The 21,683-nt window shown below is 43.0% G+C and overlaps 2 protein-coding genes across 5 annotated transcripts in view; one reads left to right on the forward strand and one right to left on the reverse strand.

Annotated features, from left to right (window-relative positions):
* Nucleotides 1-21,683, reverse strand: part of MCPH1 (microcephalin 1) — a 490,428-nt gene that overhangs the window by 186,142 nt on the left and 282,603 nt on the right. The window lies entirely within an intron of this gene.
* ANGPT2 (angiopoietin 2) overlaps nucleotides 1-21,683 on the forward strand; it is a 205,378-nt gene that overhangs the window by 80,399 nt on the left and 103,296 nt on the right. Inside the window, exon 2 of the mRNA XM_033937331.1 lies at nucleotides 10,212-10,367. Within this exon, the coding sequence (XP_033793222.1) occupies nucleotides 10,212-10,367 (156 nt within the window). The remainder of the gene's footprint in view (nucleotides 1-10,211; nucleotides 10,368-21,683) is intronic.

The following is a 21,683-nucleotide window of genomic DNA, read 5'->3' on the forward strand; positions in this document are numbered from 1 at the left end:
AATTCCAACCCATTGACACATTAGCTTTCTCCCTTCACATAGTACTGTATATAACAATTTTGACAGTGACACTATTTAGGGGGGAATTCATGAAAGTGCGTTAAACACATTAGCATGTACTAACTGCTAAAAACACCCATTATATTATAGGCAGTTTTAGTGGTTAGTGTGTGCTAACCTTCTTAAAGCCCTTTCATGAATTTCCCCCTTAATGTAAATGATTGCCTAAACAACCATGACTAACTTAGGTAGTGCTAAGTGATTTGCAAAATTCTCAGTGGTAACAGTTAATGTCTGGTAAAGTGCAAAGCATATTCCAAGCTCATGTTCCACTATGCAGTTAAAATGAGAATTAGCACATACCAAGCTACCGCATTAACTTTTGGTGCAGTCATGTGGTTAATAGCATGCGATAATTCCTGTGTAACACGTTTAATATACTTTATAGTCCCCCCTAGTTACTGCAAAAAAATTCTACTTCATAGTAGCAGAAAAAAAATATGTAAAGATATAGGAAAGCTAATTTTGTTATAGGCCACCCAATTATGTGAATAAATTACATCAATTTCATAATGTGCACTTTTTCCTTTTGAAAATTACCTTATAAAAAATATCCACATGCATTTACATCTGCTTGTTATTTTCATTCTCTAATTATATACATGCTCCTGGGAGTCCTCCTCAAAATGCTGCTAGAGGTATATTTGTTGTGGATCATAAGAATATAAGAGTTGTCATACTGGGACAGACCAAAGGTCCATCATGCCCAGTATCCTGTTTCCCATGTCACAATTACCCTGCAAGATCTCAAACAATAAAATCAATTTTATGCTGCTTATCCTAGAAATAAGCAGTGGATTTTCCCAAGTTCATCTTAATAATGGCTTATAGACATCAAGGAAGTTATCCAAACCTTTTTTAAACCGTGCTAAGCTAACTGCTTTCACCACATTCTCTGGCAATAAATTCCAGAGTTTAATTACACATTGAGTGAAGAAATATTTTCTCTGGTGTTAAATCTACTACTTAATAGCTTCATTGCATGCCCCCTAATCCTAGTACCGTATTTTCGCGGATATAACGCGCACCATTGTAAAACGCGCACAGGGGTATAGCGCGCAGAAATCACGATGATATGTACAAAAACTTTTCTATACCGCGCTCAGGCATATAACGCGCATGCTGCCCGACTCTCCTTTCGCCCGCCCTGACTTTCCGTGCGCTGTCCCGACTCTCCGTTCACCCCCCCTGACTTCCGTGCACTGTCCTCCCTTGAAGTCCTGTCCCCCCTTGAAGGTCTGTCCCCATCCTGAAAGCCTGATGCCCCCCCCCGACGTCCGATACATCCCCCCCCCGGCAGGACCACTCGCACCCTCACCCCGAAGGACCGCCGACTCCCCAACAATATCGGGCCAGGAGGGAGCCCAAACCCTCCTGGCCACGGCGACCCCCTAACCCCACCCCGCACTACATTACGGGCAGGAGGGATCCCAGGCCCTCCTGCCCTCGACGCAAACCCCCTCCCCCCAACGACCGCCCCCCCCCCCAAGAACCTCCGCCCGTCCCCCAGCCGCCCCGCGACCCCCCTGGCCGACCCCCACGACACCCCCACCCGCCTTCCCCGTACCTTTGTGTAGTTGGGCCAGAAGGGAGCCCAAACCCTCCTGGCCACGGCGACCCCCTAACCCCACCCCGCACTACATTACGGGCAGGAGGGATCCCAGGCCCTCCTGCCCTCGACGCAAACCCCCCTCCCCCCCAGCCGACCCGCGACCCCCCTGGCCGACCCCCACGACCCCCCCACCCCCCTTCCCCGTACCTTTGGAAGTTGGCCGGACAGACGGGAGCCAAACCCGCCTGTCCGGTAGGCAGCCAACGAAGGAATGAGGCCGGATTGGCCCATCCGTCCTAAAGCTCCGCCTACTGGTGGGGCCTAAGGCGCGTGGGCCAATCAGAATAGGCCCTGGAGCCTTAGGTCCCACCTGGGGGCGCGGCCTGAGACACATGGTCGGGTTTGGCCCATGTGCCTCAGGCCGCGCCCCCAGGTGGGACCTAAGGCTCCAGGGCCTATTCTGATTGGCCCACGCGCCTTAGGCCCCACCAGTAGGCGGAGCTTTAGGACGGATGGGCCAATCCGGCCTCATTCCTTCGTTGGCTGCCTGCCGGACAGGCGGGTTTGGCTCCCGTCTGTCCGGCCAACTTCCAAAGGTACGGGGAAGGGGGGTGGGGGGGTCGTGGGGGTCGGCCAGGGGGGTCGCGGGTCGGCTGGGGGGGAGGGGGGTTTGCGTCGAGGGCAGGAGGGCCTGGGATCCCTCCTGCCCGTAATGTAGTGCGGGGTGGGGTTAGGGGGTCGCCGTGGCCAGGAGGGTTTGGGCTCCCTTCTGGCCCAACTACACAAAGGTACGGGGAAGGCGGGTGGGGGTGTCGTGGGGGTCGGCCAGGGGGGTCGCGGGTCGGCTGGGGGACGGGCGGAGGTTCTTGGGGGGGGCGGTCGTTGGGGGGAGGGGGTTTGCGTCGAGGGCAGGAGGGCCTGGGATCCCTCCTGCCCGTAATGTAGTGCGGGGTGGGGTTAGGGGGTCGCCGTGGCCAGGAGGGTTTGGGCTCCCTCCTGGCCCGATATTGTTGGGGAGTCGGCGGTCCTTCGGGGTGAGGGTGCGAGTGGTCCTGCCGGGGGGGGGGATGTATCGGACGTCGGGGAGGCGGCCGGGCAAGAGGGCTTGGGCTCCCTCTTGCTCCGATCGTGGATGCGGGTGCGGGTGGGAGCGCGTGCGAGCGGGTCGTTCGGGGTGGGGGTGCGAGCGGTCCTGCTGGGGGGGGTGAATCGGGCGTCGGGCGGGGTGGGAACTATGTTTAAAAACTTTTGTATACCGCGCTCAGGCATATAACGCGCGAGGGGTATGCGCGGTACGTAAAATCACGTATAACGCGCGCGTTATATCCGCGAAAATACGGTAGTTTTGGTAAAACAAGCAATTCACATCTACCAGTTCCATTCCACTCATCCCTCTAATTTTTCATTATTGATCAAGGTCAATTTTCAGAAAGCCAGTTATCAAGCATAAATAGATTTGAAAATTGTGTATGTGTGTTTTGGTATTCTGCTACTAATTTGGGTTTCTGTACACCACCTTGGTGTCTTGTGACAAGAGTAGTATAACAAATGGCAAGAAATGAAATAAAATAAATACGTGGAGGGGCATAATAAAAAAAAGCAAACTTCTAAGTACCCTTTTAGCCTAGGCCCTAAACGCTGAAAGCAGAACTAAGGAAAATGTCCATTCTCAAAAAAAATGTCCAAAAGCATTTTTTTTATTTTTATAATGGTCTGCCTCTACATTCAGCTGTTTAAACGCCCAGACCACCACTACGTCTACACTAACAACATATAATCAACCAAAAATAAGCCTAAGTCCCAAAAGCCCAACACAAAAGCTGGATTCTGTAACCGGTTACAAAATCCACCCCCCAGCAACAATCGCAGCAGGAGAGATAGCCAATCTCTCCTGCCGCGATCCATTCCCCCCCCCCTCCCGATCGGACAGGAGGGAACCCAGGCCCTCCTGCCTGGCAACTCTACACCCCTCCTGACCCGATCGGGGCAGGAGGGAGCCCAAGCCCTTCTGCCCCTGCGAGCCACGACCTCCCCGACAACATTGGGGCAAGAGGGAGCCCAAGCCCTCCTGCCCTGGCGAAACCCCCTACCCCCTCTAAGATACGGGCAGGAGGGATCCCAGGCCCTCCTGCCCTCGTCGCACCCCCCCCCATGATCACCCCCCCGAACCCCCACTCGGACCCTCGAACCCCGCAGACCCCCCACCCCTGACCTCCCCACCCCAGGTTCCTTAAGAAAGTTGGCCAGATGGACGGGTCTCAAACACGTCCGTCCGGTAGGCCCGCCATCCTCAGAATAGCCTGAGGCACCTGGGCCAACCAGAATAGGCCCAGTTGCCTTAGACCCCCTCCTGAGGGCGGGGCTTGAGGCGCCTGGGCCAATCAGGCCCTAAGGCCTGCTATTCTGATAAGTGCCGACTAGGCAACCTGTCAAAAAGTTTGGTTACACCTGCTGTACAACTAAGTGTAGGTCGCCTACCTCCCCCTCCCAGTTCCGCCCTTTCCCCTCCTCTAAAAACATCTCTTTTCACTCTATGCATTTAGAAGCAGGGGAAAGACCTAAGCTGGTTTTAGATACATCTAAAACCAGCTTTGGTTATGGGTAATTGGACGATCAGGGCACTTTTTAGACTTTTTAAAAAATTATTATTATGAGCCCCATATTGTTTTCTGATGCTGCACTGCACTTTTTACATCTTTGCACAGAGGTCAAACATAACAAATGAAGGATAAAGGAGTGACAAGAAACAAAATGAAAAACTGAATAGTAATAGGTGAAGAATTTATAGTACAATAAGCAATACCAAAGATATTATAATAAAATGATGGCTGGGCCATGTTGGCCTATCTGCTGTTATTTACTGTACTACATTCTGAAAAGCCTTGGTTCTGGTTTTCTCTACTTGCAGCAAGTGCACAGTGCTCCCTTCTACAATATAAGGTTACTGGATTATAAATCTACATATGATACAAAAACATTCTCTTAGCTGCCCCGTTTCTGCACAGTTTCCAATGCAGTGTACTGCGCACACATTACTTTCCCACTCTGCTCTCCTAGTACATGACTTCCATAGCATTTAAACTACAAAACTCATAGCCTTGGGTATGTCCCTCTGCACATCCAAATTTTCATATCCCCTACCTGTAATAGTTTACAAATTATCCAAGACAAGGAACACACAGCCACATAAACCATAAAGTCTGATAAGCTTCTGTTCAGATATAGCAAGACTAAAAATATATAAAACAATCCTTGATGGCTTTCCATTACTTGCCTTCAAAAACATATTGGGGGTCCTCATTCTAAACTTTAGTTTTACATCTGTCTAACTCCTTCCCTATTATCTCGGCAAATATATGTCTTTTTTTCTTACGCCAAGGCCTCTGCTTGATAGGATCCATTTAATCTTTGTGCTTTGCTTTTTTCTTTCTTTTAATCTATGTTCAACTTGGCCACCTTTATCTTCAGTGTCATCATTATTTGCAAAGGACTCACAAATATTAAAGGTAATTTTGAATTTTCCTATGACGTGTGCTTTTAGGGCTCCTTTTACAAAGGTGCGTTAGGCCTTAATGCGCGGAATAGCGTGCGCTAGCTGCTACCGCTTCCTCTTGAGCAGGCGGTAGTTTTTTGGGTAAATCCGGTGCGTGCGCTAAAGACGCTAGCGCACCTTTGTAAAAGAAGCCCTTAGATTTGAAAATTCAGTAGGTGTGCAAAACACAGGCATGTTTCCACTCCCATATTTTACACTCTGCATGGAAGCATGATCAACTGCATAGAAATTTGAAACTGAAATTGCTACCCATGCTTCCATTCCAGTATGAATTTTTTTGTTGATATGCCAAAATGTTTTTTGCCCACATATAGTGGAATGAGGAAGATTTTTAAAATACATTTTTACACAAATAAATACCTATTTATCCACATTAACCCACAAATTCTATATATGACACTGAGTTCCATGTGCCTATTTGGGTGTGTGTGCAATTAGGGCAATTATCAGATTTCATTTATATTTATGCAAGTAAATTTAGGCACGGGATCCATACCTAAATTTTACATGCAGTGCCAAAAAGGGGCCATGGGAGTGTCAAGGGAAGATTGGGGACGCTTCTCAAATTTACGCATGTAATTATAACATAAAGGCCACATTTCCATACGTAACTTTAAGGGTAATGTATAGAATAGCATTTTAGCTTTTTTTTCTGCGGCTGGTTTATTAGGCAATATATATAGAATTCAATCCTAAATGTCATCTCCATCGTACATCGTTTATTTGACTTTTTCAGTGACTCTACTTGACAATTGTGTTTTTCTTTATTCAAGTATTGGCTCTATTTCTTACAACTAAAAGTTTCAAACATGGACGTTGTCTTGCATTGGAAGCACTTTGTTAAAAACATCTGGTTTATCTCATTCTTTGAATCTGATCTTACATATTTCACCTCTGTTCATAAACTTTACTGTGCTTTTTTGTAATGAGCTCTTTTTTTTCTCTCACATATTTGAAAAACTGTCTACATATGCTATGTTACCAATTCTTTACTTATTAAAACATCCATTCATTCTGTTGATTCCTCTAATCTTATCTATTTAGACCTTCCCAAATCCCAACTTTCTACACTTCTCTGTGTTTAACATCTAGAGCAGGGGTGCCCATACTTTTTTGGCTTGTGAGCTACTTTTAAAATGACCAAGTCAAAATGATCTACCAACAATAAAATTTTAAAAAACACAAAGCACACTGTAAGCAGAGAAAATGTTAATTATAATTTATATTTGAGTTTTTTTTCAAAGAGGTTAAGGCAGATAACTCTAAAATATGCAATGTCACCTCAGTACCATCTATATAAAAATAGACAAATATACTCCTTCCCCTTTTAATAAACTGCAATAGTGGTTTTTAGCGCAGGGAGCTGCGCTGAAAGCCCCGTGCTGCTCCCGACGCTCATAGGCTCCCTGCACTAAAAACTGTTATTGCACTTTAGTAAAAGGGGGCCATAGTGCAAAATATAGACAGCAGCTATAAATTCTCAAAATAGACACATTTTGATCACTAAATTGAAAATAAAATCATTTTTCCTACTTTTGTTGACTGGTGATTTCATGAGTCTCTTGGTTGCACTTCCTTCTGACTGTGCATCCAATATTTCTTCCCTTCTTTCTGCTTCCTGCATGTTTCCTCTCCTCCAGATCTCATTCCATTCCCCAACCAACCTCTCTCTCTGTCCCTCCATTAGTCCAACTTTTTCTTCCTGCCCCCTGACACACTCCATTCCCTCCCCCCAACTTTTTCTTCCTCTCTCCCTGACCCTCCCTTTTCTTTCTCTCTCTCTCTGCCCCTTCTTTCTTTCTGTCTGTCTTTCTTTCTCTCTCTCTCTTCCCTTTCTTTCTGTATGTCTTTCTCTCTCCCTGCCCCCCCAAGCCACCGCTGCCGATTTCTTCCTACTTCCTGCTGCCGCAAAAGCTAGGCCCATGTAGCCACTGCACAAGCACCGGGCTCACAAGCCTCCCCCTCCCCCGATGTCAGTTCTGACGTTAGAGAGGAAGTTCTAGGCCAGCCAGGCAGTGATTGGCTGGCCCGGAACTTCCTCTCAGATGTCAGAATTGACGTGAGGGGGGGGGGGGCAGGCTTGTGGGCCCCACGCTTGTGTAGTGGCTGCATGTGCCTGGCTTTTGTGCCATCAGGGAAGCAGGAAAAATGCAAAGGTAACGCAAGTCGGGCTCCACGATTGACTCACATTGCCCTTGCGATCTACTGGTTGATCGCGATCGTCCTTTTGGGCATCCTGAGGAATAAATTAGGACACTCCTACATATCCTCCCACTTAAAGTGGCTCAAATAACACACAGGTGCACATGATTAAAACATCGTTACTCAGCATTTTGAAGGAGGTTTGCCCTACTTAAACCTCAGACATTTAGTTTGGTGTGCTTGTGACTGCTGTGGTAAGAGTGAACACCATGGTGAGATCAAAATAGCTGTCTGAGGCCTTCAGAAAGAAGATTATAGCAGTTTATAAGTCTGGTAAGGGATTTAAAAAGATCTTGAAAGAATTTGATATTAGCCATTTCACGGTCCGGAAAATAGTGTACGAGTGGAGTACTTTCCAAACAACTGCCAACATGCCCAGACCACAAGATGCTAAAAGGAGTCTCCAAAAACCCTAAAATGTCATCACAGGGCCTATAGCAGGCTCTTGCTATGGTTGATGTGTAAGTGCATGCCTCTACAATCAGAAAAAGACTGCACAAATTTAACTTGCATGGGAGATAAGAACATAAGAACATAAGATGTGCAAGGAGGAAACCTTTGCTTTCTAAGAGAAACATCAAAGCCAGACTGAAGTTTGCCAGAGAGAACGTAGACAAACACCAGGACTTCTGGAATAGTGTTCTATGCACAGATGAGTCAAAATTGAAATATTTGGACATCAGAAAAGAGGACTTGTTTGGCGTACACCAAATACAGCATTCCAGGAAAAGAACATCCTACCAACTGTGAAGCATGGAGGTAGAAGTGCCATGGTTTGGGGATGTTTTGCTGCAGCTGGACCTGGCCAGCTCACTTTCATAGAATCTACCATGAGTTTTATCTTGTATCAGAGGGTGCTTAAGGAACATGCGAGACCATCTGTAAGACAATTAAAGCTGAAGCAGAACTGGAGCGTACAACACAACAGTGACCCAAAACATACCAGTAAATCTACCAAGGACTGGCTCAAAACTAAGAAATGGAGAGTCCTGGAGTTGCCGAGTCAAAGCCCTGATCTTAATCCCATTGGGCTGTACATGCAAGAAACCCCTCAAACATCTCACAGCTGAAAGAATTCTGCATTGAGGAGTGGGCCAAACTTTCCTCAGACCAATGACAGAGATTGGTAGATGGCTACAAGAAGTGTCTCACTGCAGTTATTTCAGACAAAGGGGGTAACACTAGCTATTTTGTTGTTTACCTGCAATTACATCACTTTATTTTCCAGAGATAAATCTAAACTAAACTAAACCTTAGGTTTGTATACCGCACCATCTCTGCAAGCATAGAGCTCGGCACGGTTTACAGAATTAGGGTAGAAAAGAACTCCAGAAGAAGAAGGGTTATAGGAAAGGAACTAAGAGGGTAGAGAGGGGCCAGGGTACTAGAGAGCGGGGGGTGTTAGATTTTTGAAAAGAGCCAAGTTTTCAGGTGTTTGCGGAAGAGTTGGAGGGAGTTGGAATTTCTGAGCGGGGATGTGAGGTTGTTCCAGAGTTCTGTGATTCTAAAGGGGAGAGATGTTCCTAGTTTTCCTGCGCGGGATATACCTTTTGTAAAGGGGAATGATAGTTTCAGTTTTTGGGAGGATCTGGAGGAGTTAGGGTTTGAGGAGTTCCAAAGGAGAGGGATAACGGGAGGAAGGATGCCGTGTAGGATCTTGAACGCTAAGCAGGCACATTTAAACAAGATTCTGGAATGTACTGGAAGCCAGTGAAGCTTGGACATAAGTGGAGAGATGTGGTCGAACTTGCCTTTTGCAAAAATAAGCTTAGCTGCGGCATTCTGAATTAGCTGAAGTCTGTAGAAGTTTTTCTTAGTTAGGCTTATATAGATGGAGTTGCAATAGTCCAGTCTAGAGAGGATGGTGGATTGAACAAGGACGGCAAAGTAAGAATGATGAAAGCAGGATCTCACTTTCCTCAGCATAAAAAAAAAAAAAAAGATTTGACATCAATATGTGAATAAAGACAAAACTGAATATTTCATGGGGTGTCCTAATTTTTTCATATGACTGTACTTTCCCAGTTGATGTAAAAACTTAGGCAACAATCTTTGGGAAGAGTGTACTAAAACCAGATTGAAATGGAAGGGGGTATTTGTGATTTATAAACAGTTGTACAGAATATTGTCTCTTTTTATGCTTTAATAAAAAGATTAAATATAAAATCATAAGTGTTTGAGGCTTGTGCAAATGATGACAGAGTCCATGGGGACTAGGCAGGGCAAGGACAGAGCTCAAGGGAATGGGTTGGGGATGGAACTTGAGGGGACAGGGACAGAGCCTGAGGGGACAGGGACAAACTTTGCCCCCATGTCATTCTCTAATGAGAACCTATCTTTTTTTCTCTTGCTGATTTATTTCTATTACGCTTTGCACAATCTGATTTGTAAGGCCATCATAAACCTCAATTGCACTTCTCTTTTCACGCTGAAATACGGTTGTATGAAAGATGCTATTTAAAAGAGTACCGCAATGAAAGAAAATTATAGAAGAATATAGTTTCTAATCAATTACTTGCATAAATATCATGGTCAGTTTTTAGTATTTATACTAGCAACACTGTCATGAGAGACAATCAGAGGTCAAAGCTGCTGAAAATTCTATAGTGCATTTTAATAAGTTAATGTGATTATCCACATCATCATCATCATTTCACCAGCATATTTTTACAGGATCTCAAACTGAAGGTTTAAGACAAAGCAGTTAAGACTATTGCAATTAATCATCAGAACAAACGTTCAAAATTCCATACATTGACATGATATAATTTTTATTTTCTATACAAATTATTCGATTCTGGTAATACTAAAATTTCTTTCTTTCAATATTTCTCTTTTGCACAGCTGGAGAGTTATATCCAGGATAACATGAAAAAAGAGATGGTTGAGATGCAACAAAATGCTGTACAGAACCATACAGCAGCAATGATTGAGATAGGTACAAATCTACTAAATCGAACAGCTGAACAAACTCGCAAATTAACTGATGTTGAAGCACAGGTAAGCAATTATATATATCTAGTTTACGTTACATATATAAATGGTCAAAAGTAATACTCAAAGTTAGAGGATACATCAAGTTTTGGTCTTGAGCAAAAATGAAATGAGAATACAATCAGATTAACGATGGCAATGTTGTATGGAACCATATATAAGCATATTTGATGGTTCATGGTGCAGTATACAAATCCCATAGGGAACACAGATTGGTTGGTTGGAGAACCCCAGTTATAGCCTTAGGAAAAAAAATAGGATCAAATAGTACAAAAGATAAAAGAGAGAGGCACTCTGGAGCGTGAAGACCAAGTTCCACCCAAACTAGTCACACCTTTTCTAGGAAAAGCTAGATAACAGGGCGCAAATGTAGCAGCTTCCTAAGAAGATTGCTGACCACTTCAGAATAAACAGGTCAAGGAAAAGAATCAGAGTTAAGGGGGAGGATCAAGAAGCAGCTATTGTAGAGCTGTGCAAAAAAAATATGTATTTTGGGGATTTCAAAAGCCTCTGACACCACAGAAACCCATTCATGACATGAGAAGCAGTGGGAGGTCAGGTTAGATAAGGGTTGCTTATGTACTATGTTTATGTTCAAATCTTTTTTTTGTGGAACAAAGAAAAACAAAAGATAGAACAAAGTCCATCCAAACCAAGATCCAACAAGTTCCATTTTTATACATACCCCATCCAAATCCATCCCCAATTAACCAATCTCCCTTTACCTCCTATAAAAAGGGGGAGGGGAGGGGAATTATTTGTAGTGAGAACAGTTAGCTAGATTACAAACAGAGAAAAATTAGACTCCAGCCAGAAAAGAGATGGGAGTAAAACAATCAAATAAAGTCTATAAACAGAAACCCAAGCCAAAAAAAATCACTCCGTCCCACCATAACTACACTAACACTAACCTTTCCTACCCACCCTCCCAAATAAACAAAAAGCTGGGGGACAAGAAATATAAAAGTAACAGAAGAGATGACTAAGAGGTCATAACCCTTCCAGGGGCCTGTACTCTTGTAGCCCCTGGCAACATCCACAAGCCCCCCCCCCCAAGTTAAAATAAAGCAGTATCTGACCACAAAGAACAGCCCACTGCCCACAAAGCACTAGGTGACAGGGAAGCCAAATAGGCCCCTCAAAACAAACAAAAAGCGTTTACGCTTGTTTGCATGTCCCACTGCTTCTCGGGCCTCACAAGAGGCCAAATTATGCACCAGCGATCGCCACCTCCAGAAAAATGGAGGGTCTGAGGGAGATACACCTTACGACACCACAGTGGACACCCCCTCCACCTTAGGGAGGTCTCGAAAGGCCCCCAGGCATATCAAGCACTAATTGTTCCACAGTTCCTATAAGGATACATTGTAGCAGACCTTGCAAGTATTGCACTATAGATGTCCAAAAGGATTGAACAGTCCAGCAGTCCCATTTAAGACAGTTCCACATTTAAGACAGAGGATCAATGCTCCAAATTTAGCTTATGTACTATGTTTATGAACACTTATATCTACACAATAAATCACCTACTAGAAGATATGAAATTTTAAAATTCTTCGACAGGAAACAATTCCAACTTTTGGTACAATCTCTAATCCTTGGACTAATAGACTACTGCAACATACTATACCTCCCCTGCCCAGCGACCATGATAAAACAACTACAAACAATACAAAATACAGCCCTAAGACTCATCTATTTGATGAAAAAATACGACCACATCACAGAGGCATACCATGACTCACACTGGCTCCCAATACAAGCAAGACCATACTTCCAATTCTATTGCCTACTATTTAAAGCTATGAACGGAGACAGCCCAACATACTGGAACAACCGACTAACTCAATCCACCTCAACCAGACACAGGAGAACCCAATCACTATTCACACACCCGCCAACCAAAAATGTCGAACAAAGAAAACTATATGACAACTTAATGGCCACCAGAGCAGCAAAACTAGACAGACAACTCATCAATCTGCTGTCTTTGACCACAAACTACAAAACCTTCAAAAAAGAAACAAAAACCCTACGCTTCAAAAAATACATAAAACCTTTTTAACATGACCAGATCCCAAGCCTCATCTACTATACTATCTACTCCTTATCAAATCTAAAATGTTCAAATTACTCGTTATGCATTACCTAATTTCATAACAATTCTTATGTAATCCGCCTTGAATCGCAAGGTAATGACGGAATAGAAATCACTAATGTAGTGTAATGTAATGTAATATTTATTTATTCAATTTTCTATACCATTCTCCCAGGGGAGCTCAGAACAGTTTGCATGAATTTATTCAGGTACTCAAGCATTTTTCTCTGTCTGTCCCGGCAGGCTCACAATCTATCTAATGTACCTGGGACAATGGGAGGATTAAGTGACTTGCCCAGGGTTACAAGGAGTAGCATGGGTTTGAACCCACAACCTCAGGGTGCTGAGGCTGTAGCAATAACCACTGCATCATGCTCTTCCCTGAGAATTGATCATTCAGAAATTGAAAAAGCTATATATTTCCTAGAAAACCTCTATGAAAATTAGACAGAAAGCATATATACCATATATCCTCAAATATAAACCAATCGACATATAAACCGAGGTAACTTTTTTTTTCTTCCAAAAAAGGAGGGAAAAAGGTTGATGAGTACAAACCAAGGATTTATATTCAGGTATAAGTATTGGTGGTCCTTGCCGGCTCTGCACCACCACCCCCTCCCCAAACTGTTGAAGGCCTCCCTGTGCTTGTCTAGAGGCCTGGCCAGCAGTGATCTGGTACAGGAGTGACCCCCCCCCATGTCCTGTCCAGCTCTGGACCATCTCACTTCCCTCCCACCTCCTTCACCTTTAAAGGCCTACCTTGCATGCCCTAGTGTCCAGCAGTGAACTGGGGCAGGAGTGATCCTCCAAGTCTGACTGATCCTCAATTCCCATGGACCCATGCTCATGAAAGGGGGAAGACGAAACACAGCCTGCACCCTGAAGAGCCCCGCTGAGCCTCCTGCAGATGCCTGATAGCCTATGCTTAAGCTGTTATGACCCAGTAGGCGAGTAAAGCTTCTAGGGGATCGAATCCCAAGCTCCACAAATGTTTCTGCAGGCTGGCTAACAGGTACTACAGAGGGACTGACCTGAAGTTGCGGACCTCAGTCTGCTTCTCCTCCATGCAGGCAGCGCTTTCCCTCAAATCTGGGGAGTTTTGAGCACCAATAGCTGCCCAAACCCATGACCCCCCCCCCCCCCCAAGAAATAAACAGAGCAGATCAGAAAGAATCCTTCCAATTTGCATTCAGAAGGAAAAACTGAAGGGGGCATCAGAGCCCTCTGATGAAGGAGGAGGAGTTAAAAAGCTGGAGTGGATTTCTGCATAGCCCACGAGCATGGAAAGAATACCCTACAGTCCAGAATGACACACCTTTTTTACTAGAATGTCTTTAAAAAAAAAACAAAACTACACTGCTACCTCATGAATCTGTGTTCATAGAAGCGTCCTGTCCATGCCATATATCAGATGTCTTTCTGGTGGGTAGGAGAAGTGCTCTCTTGTTTCGCAGCCTGACCTTTAATGGTAGTACTGTGAGAATTCAATTTTTTTGCTGGGAGCCACTGAGGTAGAAGAGTCAGTGGATTACTCATCAGGAAGACACTTGGCAGGTGCCTGGAGGAGTACTTGAAAATGGAAGTGGGGTGGGATGATTTTGTTTTTTTAATGCACCATTTCCTTAATTTCCCTCCTGAGGAGCATCAGACTGCACGCTTGCAGCCTGATACCTGTGAAAAGATCGTGTCTCAAATTGTCATCATCTATCCATGAATAACAGCTTGTAAGTTTGTACTCAGGTTGTGTTAATCACTTTGCATAATAAGCTGCTTTGCATGCATTTACTTGAGTACCTGAATATAAACTGCTTAGACAACCTCCATTGATAGATAGTATATAAATCACCGGTAACAATAATAATTATTATTACCGTACTGAAGTGTGTTGAAGTAAAAAAAAAAATAATCCTGCAATAAAGGGCAAATAATGCATGTTTTTGACAATTAACACATTGGAAACTCTCTCCATAATCAGTTATAGTTTTTAATAGCAAAGGGACTGCAGGGAGAAGATATTATAAAAGTCCATAAAGCAATGAGTGGATTGGAAGGGGTAAATTGGGAACTGTTGTCTTATTCTTTCAAATAGTTCTACAAGAAGGAATATGTAGCATATTTAAAACAAACTGGAGTATTTCTTCACTTAACATAAAATTCAGCTATGGAATTTGTTATAAGGCGTCTGAAAACTGATCTCCCTAGCATTCCAATCTCTTACATGTACTTTTTTTTTATTTACTTCTCAGCTTCAGCCAAATACTATTTCAATTTGGTGCTATGTGGTTGAATAGTGAAATGTTATATTTGACGCCACATTACAGGAGACTACTCAATCATTCCTACTTGATGAAGGTACAAGGGGCTGCTGAAAAGTTCTCAGCCCAAGCAACAATGTTGGGGCAGACTCTTGGAAAAAATATGGAATGAAAAGACTACCTCCCCCCTTTTACAAAACCGTAGCATGGTTTTTAGTGCCAGCTGTGGTGGTAACAGTTCCCATGCTCATAGAATTCTTATGAGTGTCAAAGCTGTAACCACACTACGGTTTTGTAAAAAAAAAAAAAAAAAAAAGGGGGGGGGGAGGAGGGGGGTAAGTGTATAGCCCTCGATGGAGACTGTCCCAACTTTGTTGGTTGGGTTGAGAACTTTTCAGCGGCCCCTCGTATATATGGCTAGAACTTCATGTTTCAAGTATAATTTCTATTCCTTAATTGCCTAAAAAAAAGAACTTCAAAACCTCTTTTTCAATCAGTTCATTCTTTTAAACTGATAGTTATGTATTTCTGCCTTGTTCTGTAATGGTTTTCCCCTTTTCCCTTCATTTAATTATCTATGAAACACAATCTGCCTGCTTTTTTAGTAAAGACAAACACATTAAAATTACAGTTTCTAAAAACAGATTCACAGTAATTTTTGTATATGCGTAAAATACAGTACAGACACCTTGAGCAAATGTTTAAATTAAAAAAAGCATTTACTGTCAGTAAAATTACTCAATTGCCTTACATCATATTTCTTTTTTCTATCCTACTATCTTCCAAAAAAGGATTCAGGGCAGCTTTCTAACCCCCACCCTCTTTTTTTTTTTTTTTTTTCTCCAGAGCCATGCTAGCGGCTGCCAAGCAGCAACAGTTCCAAAGCCCTTTGGGCTTCAGGGCAGTTACTGCAGTGGCCCACGTCAAATGTATTTATAAAAGAGGCCCTAAGGCCCGGATTCTGTATAGGTTGCCTGGGAGGTCCTATACAGAATCGGGCCTACACTAACCCCGATTCTGTAACTGATGTCCATGTTAAAGATGCCGGTTACAGAACCGGGTTAGCGTAGACGCAGCCACTACACTTATCGCGGCAAGGGATTGTGTTTATTTTATTACATAGTACTCAAAACATGCATCCTTTATCAAAGAACAGCAAGTGAAAGGAAAAAATTTGCTTATGCAAAAAAAACAACTCATGTAGCCAAGGAAATCCCACTTCTGCATAACCACACCATAAATTTGTAATAATTCTGCAGAAAAAAAAAATCATCTAGATCAGTGATAAGAGCATTAAACTGAAAAATCAATGAACACACCTCTATGTTAATTCAAAGTGTATTTAACCACTGTACCTATAACTGATGAGTATTAAAGAGCATTTTAACAATTTTCTTAATTTTATCATCGTTGCCCTTTCAAAAATTAAATGCTGCTATATTAAATTTCCTTGTGATTTCACTCCAGATATTAGTTTAAATTTGATCATGTTATGATCACTGTTTCCCAGCAGATCCAACATCATTACCTCTCATACTATGTCCTGCATCATTATTGTTACAATTCTTGATGTAACATAACATATGTGGCAACTATGTTGGGTCTATGCAGTTTACAACCAGGCAATTTTATCAGGTACTCTAGGGCCCTGATTCTATAAAGTCTGCCTAAAGTTAGGCATGGATATCGGCGTCTACTTTAATTGAGAAATAGGCTTAATCAGTGCTAATATTGGCACTTAACACCTCACAATCGGCCAAAATTGGACTTAATTGAAATTTAGGTGCCTAACTAAAAAACCACATTTCTTTAAAAAGTAGATATCTAGCCCAAAGTGCCTGCACAAAAAGTGGGTATGGTTAGCGGCGGATCATGGGTGTGTTTTTGAGTTAGGTACTTCTTTGTGAATCAGGTGCTATTAAGCTCTGATATTGGTATTCTCTCCCCCTCTCCCAATCGTGTCTCCTTTGCCACTGCAGCGATATACACATGCTGTCTACAGCCGGCTGTGGAATCTTTCATCTGCCATGTCCCATACATCCCCCCCTTCTACTGATGCAACTTCCTGTTTGCGAAGGGCCAGGATGTGGCAGAGGAAATATTTCAGGGCTGGCAACTGACAGGAGATAGATTTGAAGGAGAGGGAAGAAGTAGGATAGGTTCTTGGACCTGTAGGAACATAAAATTTGCTGCTTCTGGGTCAGACCAGTGGTCCATCGTGCCCAGCAGTCCACTCACGCGGCGGCCCTTAGGTCAAAGACCAGTGCCATATTTGATTCTAGCCTTACTTGCGTATGTTCTGTTCCAGTAGGAACTTATCCAACCTTTTCTTAAATCCCTGAAGGAGAGACGGAAATGGAGATTGCACCCCACTTCAAGAAAAGCAGCCTCTCATTGGTGGGCAAAGAGATTGCTTGCCTTGCTGCAGAGGCGTTTTCTACAACCCTTAGGCACCAAGTTTGATTTTTTAATCACCATTGCGACCTGGTGTCTGGGATTTGTTAAGCCATGAATTAGGGAATTTTGAAAATTAAAAATGGAATATTTTTAAAATGGATTTATATTGTCTCTTTTTAAACATTCTGTGTTCTTCCTGGCTAACAGATAAAGTACTGTAAATTGCTTTAAGAGAAGGATATTTGTTAGTGGGACACAAAAATCACAAAAGACATTTTCTACTCAGGTTGCTGCATAAATGTTTGTGCTAAGTTTCTCTACTTTTTGCAAATACCGACTGGTTTAAGGGTTTAATTGACAACATAAGGAGATTAAACACAACTATTGCTCTCACAAGGACACTTATTCTTCGGCAACAATTCTGAATTACACTCAAGTGTGAAATCATATCCTGAATGACCACTTAGCATGAAGGATGTGAGTAATCAATTCTTCCTGCTAAGGACAGTTAACTTCACATGGATTAGGAAAGCTTGAAAGGTGCTTTAATACAATGAGAACACCAGTGTTGACAAGGAACATGTGAAAAGGACTACAAAAATACAAAACTGATTAATTACTTAATACTCAAAGGCAATTGTTTCCTTATTAGTAGGTGACGCCATTTTCTGAATATAGATATTGACATTAGGAATGTAGAGAAATAAACACAGATACACACCTGGAGTGTCTAGGATATATTTAGTAAATATAAGCAATAATCTATATTTCACATTTCTCTCTTCTCGGAGCTGCTTTGCATTGTTCTAATACTATGCACTGAAATTGTGATGGAATTCCTTACAGTGGTAAAAACAACGGACTGTGGCTGTGGATGTCCTGAAAGACGATTTTATTTGCTCTTCACAATAAAATCATCTTTCAGGACATCCACAGTCTGTTGTTTTTATCTTTGGATCGTTTTTACTGTGGATCACTGGGTCTCCCTTTTTGTTTTTTTCTGTTGCACTTATTCCTTACAGTGGACCACCAATGGCTCATCCATTAGATTTGTATGGAGGCACGATTTGTGTTCCTGCAGCTGAGTTTTCAAAACCTGAGACGTTTGACCCACATAGAGTAGTGCACATGGGCATTGGATGCAATATATTATCCCACTTGATCTGCACATGGTGTGGGAGCATAAAATGTATTCAGAGACTTGAAACTTGTACAAACATCAAGCCCACTATCATCTGCTGACACATCTGGCAACAGCCACATTTATAGTGACCTAGCAAATCCCCCCCCCCCTCCTCTCCATCTCTAGTGGAGGTAGGCAATTCAGGCTCAAAATGTCACATAGATTTGAATTTCTCTGATATGAAAACAGGAATGTGGAATTTTCAAAACAGGGATGTACTTTTAGCATGTCAAAATTGAGACATATAGCCCTCTATAATCAAGTGGATAAGTTGGAAAATTTAGTAACAAAGGGGACAACTTTTCTATCCTCCCTTTGTGTGTTATATTGAAGAAGATTCTCCCTATGGTATGTTATATTGAAGAAGATTCTCCCTATGGCTATACAGTGCTCGCTTCTGCACTTTTCCAACTATAGATTTTGGATATCCATGAGCAATCAACTTCTGCTCCAGGGTTACTGATTTTCCCTTATATATCCCACGATAGTGCAAAAATTATACAAAAGGAATGTTTCTTTTCACATGTTGAAGGTGCATACTGTCAAAAGATAAAATTGTGTTTCTGTCTGTTTCTTTCGTATATACTGTTGTCAAAAATTGAACAGCAGATTTTTTGACCTGTACAACCAAGAAGCATGCAGTCTTATTGTCATATTTCTTTTCAAATTGAATTTGAGCATGACATGGAAAAAGCACAAACAGCATCAACACAGGTGCCATAAAGTGGTAAAAGGGGCCAAAAGAGACTTCGAGGAAAAAATAGCCAAGGAAGCGAAAAACTTCAAGCCATTCTTTCGATATATTAAGGGGAAACGACCTGCAAAGGAAGCAGTGGGACCTTTGGATGATCATGGAATAAAGGGAGTGCTAAAGGAGGACAATGCCATCGCTGATAAACTGAACGCATTTTTTGCATCTGTATTTACCAAAGAGGATATACATAACATACCGGAACCCAACAGGCTATACGCTGGAGGCGAAGACAGGAAACTGACAATGTTGACGGTCAGTCTAGAAGAAGTATGCAGGCAGATTGATAGGCTTAATAGTGATAAATCCCTGGGACTGGATGGCATCCATCCGAGGGTCATCAAGGAACTGAAAGGGACTATAGCTGAACTGGTTTAACTAAAAGCCAATCTGTCGATCAGATCGGGAAAGATTCCGGAAGACCGGAAGGTGGCAAATGTTATGCCAATCTTCAAAAAAGATCAAGGGGTGATCCAGGAAACTACAGACTGGTGAGTCTAACTTTGGTACCAGGAAAGATGGTAGAAGTGCTGATAAAGGAATGCATCATTGATCACCTTGACGGACACAATCTGAAGAGGATCAGTCAGCACGGCTTCAGCAAAGGATGATCTTGCTTGACAAACTTGCTGCACTTCTTCGAGGGGGTAAACAGGCAGATAGATAAGGGTGACCCGGTCGACATTGTTTATCTGGATTTTCAGAAGGCGATCAAGGTTCCGCATGAACGACTACTTTGAAAAATTGAGAGCCGTGGAATAGAGGGTGAAATACTCACATGGATTAAAAACTGGCTAGCGGATAGGAAACAGAGAATGGGGGTAAATGGATAATACTCGGACTGGAAGAACATCACCAGTGGGGTGCCGCAGGGCTTGGTGCTTGGACCCGTGCTCTTCAACATATTCATAAATGAGCTGGATATGGGTATGACGAGTGAGGTGATTAAATTTGCAGACGACATGAAGTTATTCAGAGTAGTGAAGACGCAGGGGGATTGTGAAGATCTGTAACGCGACATAACCACGCTTGAGAAATGGGCAACGACATGGCAAATGATGTTCAACATGGATAAGTGTAAGGTAATGCATGTCGGTATCAAAAATCCCATACACAAATACAAGATGTCCGGGGCGGTACTTGGAGAGACCCTCCAGGAAAGAGACCTGGGAGTACTAGTCGACAAGTCAATGAAGTTGTCTGTGCAATGTGTGGCAGCGGTGAAAAGGGTGAACAGAATGCTAGGAATGATTAAGAAGGGGATGACAAACAGATCGGAGGTTATCATGCCACTGTACCAGGCCATGGTATGCCCTCACCTGGAATACTGTGTCCAGCACTGGTCGCTGTACATGAAGAAGGACACGGTACTACTCAAAAGGGTCCAGAGAAGAGTGACTAAAATGGTTAAGGGGTTGGAGGAGTTGACGTACAGTGAGAGATTAGGGAAGCTGGGCCTATTCTCCCTTGAGAAGAGGAGACTGAGAGGAGATATGAACAAAACATTCAAGATAATGAAGGGAATAGACTTAGTAGATAAAGACAGGCTGTTCACCCTCTCCAAGATAGAGAGAACGAGAGGGCACTCTCTGAAGTTAAAAGGGGATAGATTCCATACAAACGTAAAGAAGCTGTTCTTCACCCAAAGAGTGGTAGAGAACTGGAATGCTCTTCTGGAGTCTGTTATAAGGGAAAAACACCCTCCAGGGATTCAAAACAAGGTTGGCCAAGTTTCTGCTGAACCAGAACAAATACAGGTAGGGCTGGTCTCGGTTAGGGGGCCGCCGCATGAGCGGACTGCTGGGCGCGATGGACCACTGGTCTGACCCAGCAGCGGCAATTCTTATGTTCATGCAATGGGCCGGTCCAGAGACAAAAAAATATTGTCAATGAACCGTACCCAACAGCCTAAATACTGGTTATAAGATGAATCATAAACCTACTGTTTCTCAAAATGATCCATTAACAGATTGGCCACTGAAGAGGCAAACGAGGCCCCCATGGCCACTCCTGAGCTCTCCTCAAAAAGAAAGTAGTTGCGAGTCATTGCTATTTCACTCAATTGTTTCAAAAAAATCTGATGGAACTAGATGTGGTCTGCATCTTTGTTCCAAACATGTATGTACTATTTCCAAAGCTTCCAGTTGTGGGATCGAGCTATATAGTGAAGACACATCTAGAGTTACTAAATAGGTGACATCATTAATAAACATCCCATCTTGATAGCTGTTGAAGGAAATGAGTAGTGTCTTGTAACAAAGATCTAACAGAAAGTAAACATTCCTGTAAATTAAAGTCCATAAACTTACAAGTTCTTTCTAAAGTACTAAGGTGGGTTAATATTTCATTGTGTTCCATTATCTTTATTGCAGTGACAAGTAACCTTGGCTTGTCATAAATAAATAAATATATTGTACTCCCACCCTCAAGATCTCCTAGGCTTCAGTTTCCAGAGAACAGCAACTCACCCCCACCCCCCAACTGTCAGCAAGGAAATTTAAGCTTCCATGGGATACTATCTGCTCTTTTCTTTTAAGCTGGCTTTGCCTACCTTGGGTCTACCTGAGAAAATCTCACCCTGCACATCCTGGCAGTGCTGATGACACCTCATGGGGGTCACAAGTCTTGCTTGCAG

Source organism: Geotrypetes seraphini, chromosome 3 (assembly GCF_902459505.1).
Source record: "Geotrypetes seraphini chromosome 3, aGeoSer1.1, whole genome shotgun sequence".
In the NCBI taxonomy this organism is placed as follows: domain Eukaryota; kingdom Metazoa; phylum Chordata; class Amphibia; order Gymnophiona; family Dermophiidae; genus Geotrypetes; species Geotrypetes seraphini.